This window comes from Podarcis vaucheri (genome assembly GCF_965113315.1).
Source record: "Podarcis vaucheri genome assembly, chromosome: 7".
Taxonomy (NCBI): Eukaryota; Metazoa; Chordata; class Lepidosauria; order Squamata; family Lacertidae; genus Podarcis; species Podarcis vaucheri.
Window position 1 is genome coordinate 13,184,554 of NC_138765.1, and position 14,872 is coordinate 13,199,425.

General features: G+C 53.2%; 1 protein-coding gene across 3 annotated transcripts in view; it reads left to right on the forward strand.

Annotated features, from left to right (window-relative positions):
- The first annotated feature begins 5,701 nt into the window (after window positions 1–5,701).
- CIC (capicua transcriptional repressor) overlaps window positions 5,702–14,872 on the forward strand; it is a 46,913-nt gene continuing 37,742 nt past the window's right edge. For 2 of the 3 annotated variants that reach the window (XM_082232627.1, XM_082232629.1), the window contains exons 1-2: window positions 5,702–5,821; window positions 10,934–13,516. In XM_082232627.1, the coding sequence (XP_082088753.1) occupies window positions 10,966–13,516 (2,551 nt within the window). In that variant the 5' untranslated portion in view covers window positions 5,702–5,821; window positions 10,934–10,965. Of the gene's footprint in view, window positions 5,822–6,946; window positions 7,084–10,933; window positions 13,517–14,872 lie in introns of those variants that run through there. The other variant, XM_082232628.1, reaches the window with a different exon arrangement.

Genomic DNA, 14,872 nt, shown 5'->3' on the forward strand with positions numbered 1-14,872 from the left:
TCCCGCAGGAAAAACAACAACCGTCAACAAAATACCCCATATAGCATAAAGACAGCAATCAGATCAGAAACCCCATCGTATGGGAACAGCCGTTCATATTAAAAACACGGGCTAATAAAACATGAATAATTGCTAAAACTGATAAGTCTAAAAGGCCTGGGGGAAATGGAAAGACTTTGCCTTAGGGCCTGGGGTAGGCATCACATTAAGCTAGCTCAGGCTTTGCCATCCTGGGGCCTGCCAGATGATGGCGGTTCAAAATGAAGATGGGGAGAACATTGTACACCAGCTTTTCACCCCTTGGAGAAAAACGGTGGGGTAGAAACGCAGCAGTTTGTTCCCTCGATGCAAAACCATCCTATACAGTGGTACCTCGGGTTACAGACGCTTCAGGTTATAGACGCTTCAGGTTACAGACTCCGCTAACCCAGAAACAGTACCTTGGGTTAAGAACATTGCTTCAGGATGAGAACAGAAATCGCATGGCGGTGGCGGGAGGCCCCATTAGCTAAAGTGGTACCCAGTGGCGTAGCGTGGGTTATCAGCACCCGGGGCAAGGCAAGTAATTTGCGCCCCCTAACCCGTGGATTTGCGCCCCCTAACCTGTGGATTTGCGCCCCCTAACCCTAACACCCAGATGTTGCGCCCGGTGCGGCCGGCCCCCCCTGCACCCCCCACGCTACGCCACTGGTGGTACCTCAGGTTAAGAACAGTTTCAGGTTAAGAATTGACCTCTGGAACGAATTAAGTTCTTAACCCGAGATGCCACTGCACATTTGCTGTACATCAGTACAGCTTTTCCCCACCCGGTGCTGCCTGAATGGGACTTTAACCTTCTGCCTTCTGGTGCTGAGAATGTGAAGGGGGGAGGGGGTGGACCTGAGAAAACAGACCAGGTCTCCCACACTATCATTATCCCAGCAAATTTCCCTGCAATGTTGCAACCAGCGAATGCACCAAAAAGCAACACTGCTTGGGTCTTCTTGCCGAGTTATTTTATGTGCCTCTTTTCTTTTGGCCAAGCTTCCTGAGTGGTACACCTCATATATGGCAATCTCCATATATATAGCTATATATCTATATGGAGTATCATGTGCAGTTTTGTCCTCTTTACAATGTCCAAGTGGCTGCAGCTCAGAGGAAGAGCATCTTGCTTTGCGTCCAGAAGGTTCCAGGTTCAATTCCTGGGCAGGCACAACTAAGAAAGACGTCTTTCTAAGACCCTGGAGAGCTGCTGCAGGATATTGCGTCCTTGAACTCCGATAATGCCTCACACGTACCTGCTAGCCTGCCGAGCAAAGTTAAACTCATTTTAATTGCACCACCCACTTTTTGGCTCTGGCCCTGCCCACCTCTAGCATGAGGTCCCTGGAAAGTTGCCCAGAAGAGAAGGCCACTACCACCATGCAGGAAAACCTTCTCTCCCGCTTCCCACAGCATGATAGCATTTCCAAGAACTATCACTTCTTCAAGGCTTTTCTAGGAAAGGGTACTAGAAGGTTAAAGGGAATGCCACCATTTTATTGGTCTGGAAATTCCACTTGTGGTGTTTAAGAGGTTGTTCCCCACTCCCCCCAAAAAGGACTGGATGTTTCACGAAGATTGACGTCACTGAGGATCCTCAACTGTCCTGCTCCAGAAATCAGCTGGAGGACATGTGGGTTTTCAGTCAGCCCAACACCGTCGCCGGCATTTGTCTGTCTGTGAGCATGATGGAATGCAATCCAAGAATGAATGCCAGCTTTTGCAAACAGCAAAGCCTTTGCAGTTCTGGGAGGTAGGATGCCAAGTGAGAAATCTTCAGCGTCCTCATCAAACTACAACCCCCAGGATTCTTTGCAGGAAACTGTCACTTTTGGTCAGGCAAAATAAAGGACGGTTCAGGAGAGTGGGGACACAGCCAAGCAGTGGCGGACCTGCACTGTGCTAGACCAACATAATAATTATTTTAGGCATTTATTTAATATTATTTATTTTCTCTCATACTCTAGGGGTTGGACTAGATGATCCTTGGGGTCCCAATTCTACGATTCTATTATCTTCTGTGCATAAGCACAGGCAACTGATTTCGGAGCGATCTCCTTTCAGAGTGACTTGTGTTTTCCTTGGAATTCCATTGTATGTAACAAAACCTGCACAGCGTTCTCTTGAAACTGAAACACCTTGTGTTTTCAGTTTAGCTTTGTCGCACGCAGTGGCTAGAAAGCTCCCCTTTCACGCTGATTGGGCAGCTCTAGGATGCTGGAAGGGAAGAAATGGAGGCAATAAGAGATTTTACTTTCTTGGGCTCCATGATCACTGCAGATGGTGACAGCAGTCACGAAATTAAAAGACGCCTGCTTCTTGGGAGAAAAGCAATGACAAACCTAGACAGCATCTTAAAAAGCAGAGACATCACCTTGCCAACAAATGTCCGTATAGTTAAAGTTATGGTTTTCATAGTAGTGATGTATGGAAGTGAGAGTTGGACCATAAAGAAGGCTGATCGCCGAAGAATTGATGCTTTTGAATTATGGTGCTGGAGGAAACTCTTGAGAGTCCCATGGACTGAAAGATCAAACCTATCCATTCTGAAGGAAATCAGCCCTGAGTGCTCACTGGAAGGACAGATCCTGAAGCTGAGGCTCCAATACTTTGGCCACCTCATGAGAAGAGAAGACTCCCTGGAAAAGACCCTGATGTTGGGAAAGATTGAGGGCACAAGGAGAAGGGGATGACAAAGGACAAGATGGTTGGACAGTGTTCTCGAAGCTACCGGCATGAGTTTGACCAAACTGTGGGAGGCGGTGGAAGACAGGAGTGCCTGGCGTGCTCTGGTCCATGGGGTCACGAGGAGTCGGACACGACTAAACAACAACAACAAAGGATGCCGGAGACAGGGACCCTGTTGCAGAATGTACCGCAACAAGCATTTGTTGTTGTTTAGTCGTTTAGTCGTGTCCGACTCTTCGTGACCCCATGGACCAGAGCACGCCAGGCACTCCTGCCTTCCACCGCCTCCCACATTTGACCACCTGCAATCTGGGGCCCACCACACCACATCTGACAACTGAATATGGCTTCCATGTGGCAGCCATACCATGTGCCCCCTGCCTCTCACTTCTTGACTGTGACCCTGCTGAAATAAACCTGCAGCTATTCCGCACTGCCGGTGTAACTTCCTATGTCTGTCCCCTGCTGGAGACAGAATACTAGCCCAGAGGGGCTTTGAACCGATCCAGCAAGGGGATTCGGATGTCGTCCATTGCCTGAACTCACATAAACAACACCAAGTCACAGAGCAATAGGTGAGATTTCTACAGCACCAGCTTCATCTTCTTAAAAGCGCTGCAGACTCGCAAACATCACGAGATGTTTTCTTGTTAAGAAAGAGATGTCGGGAGCCAAAGCAAACAGGGAGAAGAGGGAATATGTTTCTACGTGTCCAGGCTGTTGGGTCACCCTGGGAGGCTTTGTGAGGAAAGGGCCTTCAGGCACACATGGCGATGATTCAGCTGCAGCCCTGCACAGATGTCAGGGCTGAAAAGTGCCCTAAATGTCAAGCTTTTAAAAACAGAAACACCACCCACGTTTTGAGCCTTTAAGGCATGCTTCCATAACGCCTATTTCCATGAGTGCAACACCCTGTTCCCCAGAGAAATTGACTGCAGGAGAAACACCCTTCTCTTGCATCTGAATCCTGCTATGGTATAGATCAGGGATTCCCAAAATGTGGTCTATGTTTGGGTTGCCATATGTACTCTTTTTTCCAGGACACCTCTTTTTCATAGAGTCGTCATGGAGATCCATACAGTACTTAAAAGTAGAATTCGGCAAGTGTGTCCTCTTTTTTGCTCTTCAAAATATGGCAGCCCTAGACTGTGAACCACCAGTGGTTCAGGCGGTTCACGGCCATGTCCGCATGAAAGAATCATGCTGATTTGTAACTGCATTTTTATTGCTTCTTTTCTTTCTTATCTTGTATTTTATTCTATTACATTTTGAATTCTATGGAATGCAAATTGTAATACAATAAAAATTCAAGATAAGGGGAAAAAGAAGCATTAAAAAAACCAGTTAAAGCCATACAGCGTGTAGTGCAGTGCATTACAATTGTTACAAAAGACGGAAGAGTCATTAAGACCTGCAATTTTCAAGTGGTTTTGGGAACCAACGATATAAATCAAAAAGGAGAATTCGCATTGGGAAGGAATGGCAGGTTCTGAGGGATGACGATGATTTTCATCAGGACCATGTTGCGAAAAGATTAACCCCCTTTCTTCAGGGTACAAATTTCCCAAATTTGGTTGGGACCTCTCCCTCCTCAGCTGCTATTTAAACAACAACTGAACAGGTTAAATGCATTTTTGCAGGGCCCATTTCACTGTTTAATAGCAGCACTTAAATCTGCGTCCTTGAACTCTGCTTTCCTATCATTTACACCATACGTTTAAAGTGAACTCTGAGATCACTGGATCTTAGAAGACAATAATAATAATAATAATAATAATAATAATAGCAGATTTGAATATTTTCTCTCCCCAAAAGAAATCTGGGTGCTATCTTTTGTTAATGGTTGCTACAGTGCTCAGAATTCCTTGAGGCAAATAAAGTGCTTTGGCCACCCTGAGTGGCTGGGGAAACCCAGTCAGATGGGTGCAATATAAAAAATAATAGGATGATTATGATGATGATGACGAAGGAATGCAAGGGGTCTTCTAACAACTCTCAGCACCTTTACCAAACCAAAGCTACCAGAATTATTTGGGAGAAGCCATGGCTTTCTAAAGTGGCATTATGGCGCTTAAAACGTATGGTGCGGCTGCGGCTGCGGCCTAACTGCTTCACTTCCTGGACCCTTCTGGGCTTCTGTGTTGGCAACTGTGAACACTCTTCCAAGGGGGCAGGAATTGGTCCAGGGCTCTGGGTGGCTTGAGGAGCAGCTGCTTTGGAAGTCAAACCTAACGGGCCAGCGCTTTGTCCACATGGAGGTGAGAGAATGAGCGTCAGAAGACACCACTGTCCCGAGGAAAGCAGGTGCCCCTCTCGCTGCGCTCTCCGCTTATTTAAAACTACTACTGCAAGGCAGAAGGAATCCGTGTAGCTGTGCACGACCAGACACGCCGCCGCGCAAGTTAAATAACACGCAGCCAGGGCGTTTCTGGAGGGTAATTTGCAGGCGACGTGAACGCGCCTTTCCCCTTCCTTTCTGCAGAAACTCAGCAGAGGCGAAGAGGGTGGGGAAGGCCTTAACCTACCCGAGAAGGCCTACGTGCATTTCCGTAGCACGCGCCAGTGTGGCTGACCTGCTTTCTTTTTGTGTGTGTGCGTAAACTGCACCGCGCTCCGCAAAATTGTTTGGACGGGAACGCCAAGTAGATCGCGCTTGTTGCATTTGCTCAAGTTGCATCGGGGTCAAATTGCTGGCGCAAAACGTCTGTGTGCATTGCACGCTCTTGCGGGAAAGTGACGGGCCTGCACGCGCACGTGTGTGCGCGCGCGCGCGAGCGAGCAGTCGCGCCCCCGCCCCCCCCCCGCCGCATCTTCCAGGTTCCACAACTCCCGACTTCTCGCCCGTTCCTGTCCTGCCGAAAGCGCCTCCTGATTGGCTACGAACTCCGGCAGCGCCGGCCAATGCTGGCCCGCCCTGGTGACTTCATTCCTAGGCCGCCCCAGGCGCTGATTGGTCGCTGCCGGCCCCGCCTCCTCGGCCCCACGTGGGGAAGGGGAATCCCGGTCCGGACGCTGATTGGCCGCGGAGCTGTCGGCGGCGGCTCCGCTGTTGCTGAGGGGAAGCGCGAGGGGCCCGACCGGGGCAAGGGAGGCCAGGAGCGGACGACGGGTGAGTTTATGAATATGCTAATGACATGCAAATTACGTAAAAATGGACCTTCCGCCGAGGGGACTTGGGATGGGAACGAAGTCCACCCTCCCCGTTCGCTCCGCTTGCCTCAGTTGTACTTTGCAGCCCTGCGGGGGGAGGGGACAGGCTAGAAGTAACAAGCGGAAGAGCTTGATGGGAGTTGTAGTCTTTCCTAAGGGAACTCCCCAGGATGTCGTAAGGGCGGGCTGCCGTTTTGGACTACAAATCCCATGAGGCTGTGCGCGGAGCCTTGGCTTCTTTAGACGTTCTGTTGCCCCAAAGCATGATGGGTGCGCTAGTCTTTTACGAGTACGTCCCTCTGCTTTTCCTGTGGGCATCGCTGGCCCTGAAGATTCTTCGGCACCCTGACCGTCCTGAGGAACGCCGCGGTGCATCCCGGGAGTTGTGGTTCTTCCTCTGGTAACTTCCTGGTTTCTCCCATAACACTTTATGGGAACCATGACTTCGGCGGCCGGCAGCCCTTGCGCGCTCAGCATTTCTAATACGGTAGAAGCCTGGCTAACAAGGCACTATGGGAATTGTTGTCTTTCACACCTACGCAGTATGGGAAGGATGAGTGACAAGAACTACAAGTCCCATGAAGGATAGCTCCCCGTTTCTGCCTCAGCTGTATTTCGCGTAGTGTCATGGGAATTAAAGTTCTTTCTGCGAGGGTTGGAAGACTCAATCAGCTGTGGGTGAAAGTCCTTAAAGACTACATGTCCCATGAGGCTCAGCGGAACCTCGCTCTTCCTGTTCGCCCGGCGCCCGGTAAACAAGTCTGTGTTCTTGCTCCGCCTCTCCGTCCCTATTGGCTACTGTATGGTGGGCTTCTCCCACTTCTCCCTTAATTCACCTTTCTACAGGCTACTGTAAGTGCTTCTCTCAAGGGAGGGGCAGGAATGCTCTGAATAGTCTGGCCGACCCCTTTCAGCGCTGATAGGCCGTACGCGCTGCCTGTCTCTGGAGGTGGGGAATGCGCAAGTTCTGGAGGCGAGCTATTGGCTCGTACGAAAATCTGTCACGGAGTTGTGGGTGCCGATTGGACAGTGGCTCCAGCTGGTCCAGATTCATTCACCATTTTGTCTGTTGGAGTAAAAGGGGCTCGGAGGGGCCGAGAGGGGCTCGGGCTGGACCATCGGAGAAGCGGGGGAGGGGGAGTAAAAACTGGACTGTACCAAGATTCCCTGCAGAAAGAATTCTGGCTATCCTAAACTCCCTGGAAAGAGGGAGTCATTCAGGTAAGGGGGGTGGTATTAACTCCTGTGCCCCCCTTCCCAAGGAGGGGGGGGAGAGGAGGCTCCACAAAGGGTTAACATCTTCACCATAGCCTCCAAAGGAAAAGGAGGGGGGTGGGATGCACCAACTTTACTCCCCCTCCTCCCCATTAGGTCCCGGGAGGTTCCAACTCCCGCAGCCCTAAAATGGGGACCCTCAGAGTTGCAAGGCAGCAGGAGGAGGCAGCAGCAGCAGCAGAGATGCCCGCTTTTTATGTGCCACAACTTTGGGTGGTTTTATGCAAAAGAATTCTGGCGGGGGGGGGGATGCGATCCCTTTTGCAGCTGCTAAGGCAGGTGGGATCAAGGCGGGAGACCAGCTCCCCCCCCCAGCTCCCCTTTCCTGGGCATGTTTGGGAGGGCAAGTGTGTTGTGATGCACCACCAGGAGAGGAGAGGGGGGCTGATCCTGGCTGTGGTGGGATGACTTTGAGCAGGGCAGCGGTGCAGGCTGAGACCCAACACCAGTTACAGTATTATGGGATGGGAGGATTGGCAGGGAGGCCTGGCCATTGTGTGTGCGTGGCAGGAGGTGTTTGTGTGTGTTGGGGTGGGGGTGGAGAGAAAGAGAGAGCGGAGAGGAGTTGCATAACATGGGAGGGGTCTTTGGGAAGTTAGTGGCGTGGTGGGAGCGTTGTCAAGAGCGAAGGAAAGTCTTCTGTTCAGCATTTGGGGCGAGCAAGGTCACTTGTGGGAGGTGCTGTGGGGTAGAGGGTCTGTCTTTCAGATATAAGGCTATGGGCAGGAGCAGATGACACTTTGCTGGCTTTTGGGAGGGGGCTGCTAAGGAAGGATGGCATGGCTGTGTGTATATGACTCTGGGGGGTAGTAACGTGAAATTACTCCAAATATTTCCTATATGGGGCAGGTGGGGGGGGGTTGTGCAGGGAGAAGGTGTGTGGGCGAATTAGGGTTTAATTATTCCCCAGCCACATGAGGTATTAGCACGGGGACCTGTTCTGATGGCCAGTTTCAGCCCAAGGCTATGTGGAGTAACAGCATGTGCCTCTGAGCGCGTAAAGAGTGCCGCTGCTTCATCACTCGGGAACAGAGCACCCACATCTTCAGCTGAAGGAATCCAGAGCAGATATGGGGGAAAGGTGGGAGAAGAGGAACGTGTTGAGAGGGTTTGAGATGGGGGCAGCAGCCATGGAGACTCTGGCATAACCTCTCTCTCTCTCGAGGAAGCTTGAAGCCAGGGAGAGTGTCCGGAATGATAACATTAGGAATGTTGTGTCGAGCCAATCCTTGAGACTGTTCGTCCATAGTCTGTTTTTTCCAGGAAGCCTCTTCTCCCTCCCTTTTTGGTGGGGTGTGGGGAAGAGGAGGGGATTTGGCCTACGTCCCTGCTTGCCGCCAAGCGGATGGGTTGCAACTCTTCCACATTCCTTTGCACCCTGCTCCTGTCTCCAGGCCTCAGATGAGAAGGGAACTAGGAAGGATTCCTCCAGAGGTCTCTGAGCATTCCTCTCCCCGCCCACCAGCTGCACCCAAGCTGGTAGCAGGGGGAGACATGTGAACAAGGAAGGTGCCTCCCTCTGCAGAACACGGGGTTCTTTGGGTTTTGCTGCACCCCTTACCCGGGTAGCACATTATGGAAAGCCGTTGAGAAACTGTGTTTGCCATATTGAACAAGTGAGGATATGCCGTTTTCTTGAGCTGCCTCATGTTGGGATAGACGTGTGAGTTTCTTCTCTGGCCTTTGGCACAATGAAGCACAGACAAACTCGGGAAGCATCCGATGAGGTAAACAGAAATGGAGAGAAGTGTATCTCAAGAGATGCTGGAATGGATGAAAGCTTCTTATTATGCTAGCCCGATTTGTTTCAGGCCGAGGAAGCCTCCTTGAGGGGGCTTATCTTACACATTTCTTTATAAGCTGCTCAGCGAACATCCGTTTTAAGGGACCTTGCAGGGCAAAACCTGCCTGGTCCTTACGGCATAACATCCAGTCCCCAGGACCCTTTCGCCTCTCACTTTTTATTCCCCACGGATGCTTCTGCTGTATAATTAAAAATGAAGGCAGAGGACCCCCTCCTCGTGCTAACATTACCCGGGGGTCACTTATTCAGAACGTTGAAGGTGCAAGCCGTACCATACCGAAGCCTGTACTCTATCTTAAGTTTTAACGCCTTCATCTGATGAAGAGTTCTGTGTTGCTTGAATGCTTGCTCTCCCATTCTGTAGAATGGTGACGGGGAGCCTGTGACCTTCTAGGTATTTTTTGGACTCCATTTCCCATCAGCCCCAGCCAGCGCAGCCAATGGCCAGGAAGGATAGAGTTGTAGTCCGGTGGTGTTAAGAGGGACTTGGGTTCCCCCTTCCTGATTTACAACATAGCGTAGTTAAGTGTCATGACTGACCTTCGGGGGGGGGGGAGCTGGAAGGGATCCCCGAGGGTCATCTATTCCAACCCACTGCAATGCAGGAATACCTAAGCTCTTTTATTTATTTCATTTGTTCTTGATTTCATTGGCAATGGTGCCAGGGGTGGCGTATGAGTGCTACCCAACCATTCGTGTATCCTGCCAAGCGCCCGCCAAAGTGGTGTTTGTGTTTTCGCCATTTCTGAATACAGTGGTACCTCGGGTTAAGAACTTAATTCGTTCTGGAGGTCCGTTCTTAACCTGAAATTGTTCTTAACCTGAGGTACCACTTTAGCTAATGGGGCCTCGCGCTGCTGCTGTGCCACCGCTGTGCGATTTCTGTTCTCATCCTGAAGCAAAGTTCTTAACCCGAGGTACTCTTTCTGAGTTAGCGGAGTCTGTAACCTGAAGTGTCTGTAACCCGAGGTACCACAGTATAATTATATGAGGTGAAGGAGCTCAGGGCTGGGAGGTGGGCAGAGAGTTATGGGACGGGGCAAAAGTATGGAATATGTTGCCACGAGCCTCACACAAGCGAGAAGTAGCAGGTGGGTTTGTGCTTGCAGGAAGGGTCTTTTTTAGGGTTAGAGCTGGGAAAAGACAATGGGAGCAGGGAGCATTTTAAGAATTGCATTGCAGGGGGTTGGACTTGATGACCTTTGGAGTTCCCTTCCAACTCTGCAATTCTGTGATTCTACAAGAAGACTTCTGAATCAGGCCAAAGGCCCATCTGATTCAATGCCTAGTTCTCACAGTGGCCCTATATTTGTTTCTGGGGAACCAGTGAGCAGAACGTGAATCATAGAGTTGGAGGGTCGTCTAGTTCAACCGCCTGCAATGCAGGAATCTATGGCCCAATGTGGGGTTCGAACCCATGACCTTTGGATTAAGAGCCTCAAGCTGTACACAAGAGCACTCTCTCCTGTGGCTTCCAGCAACTGGCGTTAAGAGGCATTACTCCCTCCCAACTGTGGAGGCAGAGAATGGCCATGGAGCGTACAGCCACCAATGGGCTTATTCCCCATGAACTCGTCTGCTCCTCTTTTAAAGCCATGCCCCTTGTGGAAGTGAGTTCTGCACTGGCGAAGAAGTACTTTCTGCCCTGAATCTTCCCAGCATTCAGGTTCATAGGATACCCAAGAGTTCTGTCATTAAATGTTTAGGATATAATGGATGCTTTCACTGAAATTCCTGCATTGCATGGGGGTTGGACCCTCTAGGGGTGCCTTCTAACTCTATGATTCTGTATGACATCCCTGCTCTTTAGCTTAAAACAAAACCCCCAAGTTCTGAAAAGCTGGATGGCTGCAATAGTGGGGAAGGAGAGGCCAGATCCTTGGACCAGGGAGAGAGCAGGTATGGGGTTTGTCACTCTGGTTCGCTGGAACCTCGGCAGAACGAGCCTCTGCCTGCTCTTGTAACCTTTGCCTCTTGTCTTTCTCTCCTCAGCTCCCTGAGTCCACACCCAGCCTGGAGGGAATATGAAACCGGCGAGGAAGGCTGCTGGCTCCTCCTCTAGCAGCAGCAGCAGCAGCAGCCGCTCCCCACCCTCCACTCGGGCAGCCAAGGCCCAGAAGCGCAAGGCCACTGAGGAGGGGCCCAAGACCGAAGAAGAAGCAGGGGAGGAGTCTCTAGATCAAGCCCCGCCTTTCCCAGGTGCCCGGTGCCTGCAGCCGCAGATGGATCCCGGCCTGCAGGAGTTGGCAGGGACGCCCGAGGACCCCTACAAGCTGCCCGAGGGGGACAGGGACCCAGGGACTGAGGCCTGCGGGGCGGAAGCCTCCCTGAACCGCAAGACGGCCACTTTCAAGTCGCGGGCGCCCTGCAGGAAGTGCCCGGGAGGTGACGAGTCAAACGGCAGTGAAGGCGCGGCGGGGCTAGCCGAGGACGAGCCCAGGCGCTGCCCCTCATCCAGCACCGATACTGCCAGCGAGCACTCTGCGGACGAGAACGACAAGGGGGCAGGGGACGCCTGGGCCACGGCCCCGACCGACTATGACCTGCGGCAGCTGCGCTCGCAGCGGGTGCTGGCCCGGCGTGAAGGGCTCTTTCAGCCAGCCGTAGTGAAGCAGATCCGCCGGGGGCAGGACTTGGGGGTGCAGTTTGTGGGCGACCGCGTCACGGCATACTACGAAGGGGCTCTGGGCTCCAGCGCGGTGGACGTGGTCCTGGACGCCACGCCTCCGCCGGGGGCCTTGGCGGTTGGCACACTGGTCTGCGCTTGTGCGGACCCCGAGGAGACGGCCTACCGGGAAGGCACCGTGGTCGAGGTGAGCGCCAAGCCGGCTTCCTACAAAGTTCGCTTTGCCCGCCCCGTCGTCCTCCCTGGCACTGCGGCAGCCCGCAAAGACTCCGCCTGGGTGACACGATCGGCCCTGCGCCTCTTGCGCCCGCCGTGGAGCTGCGAAGCTGCCCCTGAGGACAGCAAGCCGCCTGAAAAGTCACCTCCGTTGCCGGAAGAAGAGAAGGTCGCCCTGGCCCTCCCGTGCCCCGACCCGAAACAACCAGAAGATGCGGAAGTCTCCAAGATCAGCGCCTGCGTGCGGGCAGAGGAAAAGTCCGTGGTGGTGCCGCCCCAGATCCTGTCCCCGCCCAAGTCCCCGGCTTTCCCTCGCCTCCCCGAGCAGCCGTCCCCGCTGCTGAGCCCGGATGCGAGCGGGAGCCGCAGCAGCAGCGTCATGTCTGTGGACAAATGCAGCACCCCGGGCTCGTCTCGCTCCCGGACTCCCCTCACAGCGGCCCAGCAGAAGTACAAGAAGGGGGACGTGGTGTGCACGCCCAATGGCATCCGCAAGAAGTTCAACGGGAAGCAGTGGCGGCGGCTGTGCTCCCGGGAGGGCTGCATGAAGGAGTCGCAGCGGCGCGGCTACTGCTCCCGCCACCTCTCCATGCGCACCAAGGAGATGGAGAGCCTCTCAGAGGGGCGGGCCAGCGGGCTGCGGGAGGGCAGTGCCGAATTTGACTGGGATGACACCTCGCGGGACAGTGAGGCCAGCAGCGCGCGGGGGGACTCTCGGCCCCGCCTGGTGCCCCCCGCTGACCTGTCCCGCTTCGAGTTTGATGAGTGCGAAGCGGCTGTCATGCTGGTCTCCCTGGGCAGCTCTCGCTCGGGCACCCCTTCCTTCTCGCCCGTCTCCAACCAGTCTCCCTTCTCACCGGCACCCTCTCCCTCTCCTTCGCCCCTCTTCGGCTTCCGCCCAGCCAACTTCAGCCCCATCAATGCCTCACCCGTCATCCAGAGGGCTGCCGCCCGCAGCCGCCACGTCAGCGCCAGCACGCCGAAGGGTGTCGGTGGCGCCGTGCTGAGCCCTGAGATGCTGCACCACGCGGCCTCCCGCGAGCGCCACCATTCAGGCATCACCTTCCAGACCAACCTCACTTTCACCGTGCCCATGAGCCCCAGCAAGCGGAAAGCCGGGGACTCTCACCACAGCAGCACGGGCTCGGCAGCTGACTTCCACAAGAACGAGAGCCTCGACTCGGGTGTCGAGTCTGTCTCGCACACACCCACTCCTTCCACACCAGCTGGCTTCCGGGCCGTGTCGCCCGCCGGGGCAGGGCCCTTCTCCTCCCGCTCCCAACAGGCTTCCCCGCTCTTGCTGGTGCCCCCGCCGGCAGGGCTGACCTCCGACCCCAGCCCCACCGTGCGCAGGGTGCCCGCCGTGCAGAGGGACTCGCCCGTCATCGTGCGGAATCCCGACGTGCCGCTGCCCTCCAAGTTCACCGAAAAGCCCCTGGAGGGGAGGGTGGGCAGCCCGCGGGCGGGGAAGGCCGGCTCCAAGGAGCATCTTCCGGGCAAGGGGCAGCTGCAGATGCCGGTGCCCATCAACGTGGGCCGGACTCTTCCTTCCAGCCAGCCCTGTGTGGTTTCCGCCTCCGAGCAGGCCCCGCCCATCTTCAGCGTCTCCTCCCCCTTCCAGCCAGTCGCCTTCCATCCTTCTCCTGCAGCCCTCCTGCCTGTCATCGTCCCTGGAGAGTACACCAGCCACCCCACGCCCAAGAAGGAGATAATCATGGGAAGGCCTGGGACAGGTGAGTTGGGCTGGTTGCTTAGTTTGTTTTCGTCTTCTGGCACAGTTTTCAATCCCTATGTGGACTGCATTTGATGGTTCCCAAGATTCTTTCTGTTGAAGATGAAAATGAGGCACTTGTCTGTGCTTTAGGTGCTGTGCATATACCTGCTTTGAATCCGCTCTGACTTTGCACTAACAGTTTTCTTCTTTGCACCGAGAGAGGCTGCGTCTCTGTTTCGGAAAGAGAGTGGGGATCTTGTGTTTTGTATGGCCTAGTGGCTGAGAGAGTTTGCTTTGGATCTAGGCCCTGGAGATCTGATTTCAGCAGCCACTGCCGCCCTGCTGCTGTTAGCAAGTACTCCTTTTTTGGGCAGCGGCAGCAATAGCGTCATGCTCTGCAGGGTTGTTGTGAAAGCAAGGGCATTCAGGACGGTGAAGGACATTGTGAATTGAAAGTGCTCCATGAGTTGTAGGTGCAAAGAGATATTTCACTCACTGCTGTTCGGAAGCAGGAAATGTACGCTGGCTTTGAGGCTGCATCTAGGAGGGAGTTTGAAAGTGTCCACATAGTTCATCTGAGGATAGTGTTTTTCTTCAGCTCTGTGCATCTAACCTGGTCCGGATGTGATTCAAACATGACAATGAAGGGAAGGCGAAAGGTTTTTTAGTGCTCCATTTTGGGTTTGTACCCTAACCTCCTCTTAATAGCTGGTGCAATGTTAAGAGACTCAGATATGTAAACTAGGCACCAAATGGCTCCTTAAGCCAAGGAGAAAATGGAACGTCTAGTTGCCATTTTTGGGCAAGTCTTATTTTTCGAAGGATGGACTGAATGTGGTTGATTTTCAGTTAAACGTCTGGCTATTTCAGATGACAACCTTGAGCTTTGTTAAGAACTTTGAGAACTTAAAGAAGGAAAGTCACTTGATGCAGTGACAGTCCACATATATATTGGCCTGTTCCGACCTCTCTCTTTTTATGGACCATTCATAATGTAGGAATATTCTTCACAACTGTGAATGTGAGCCGGGCAGTGGGGTGGGGTAAGTGAAGACAACCGGCAACAATTAACTATGACGTTGTTCGCTGCTCCTGCTCAGGCTGCACAGAAACAGCATTTGGGTTCCAGAAATTCACCCTGATCTTGCAGATAAAATATAACTGATAGAATTCTCCAGGATGTGGTATTGGTGCGTGAAAACAGTCCGGATCCAATGGCACGCACATACCAGATGGTGGAGATGTCAGGCCCTATCCTGGCACCTAGGCCTCTTCACTTAGTCGCAAGTGGCCGATAGCCAGGTGCAAAATGCGCCTGGCGCCTGGCTAATTTCAAACACTGGACTAGCGGCAACATTTTCGTGAGAGTCCTGCC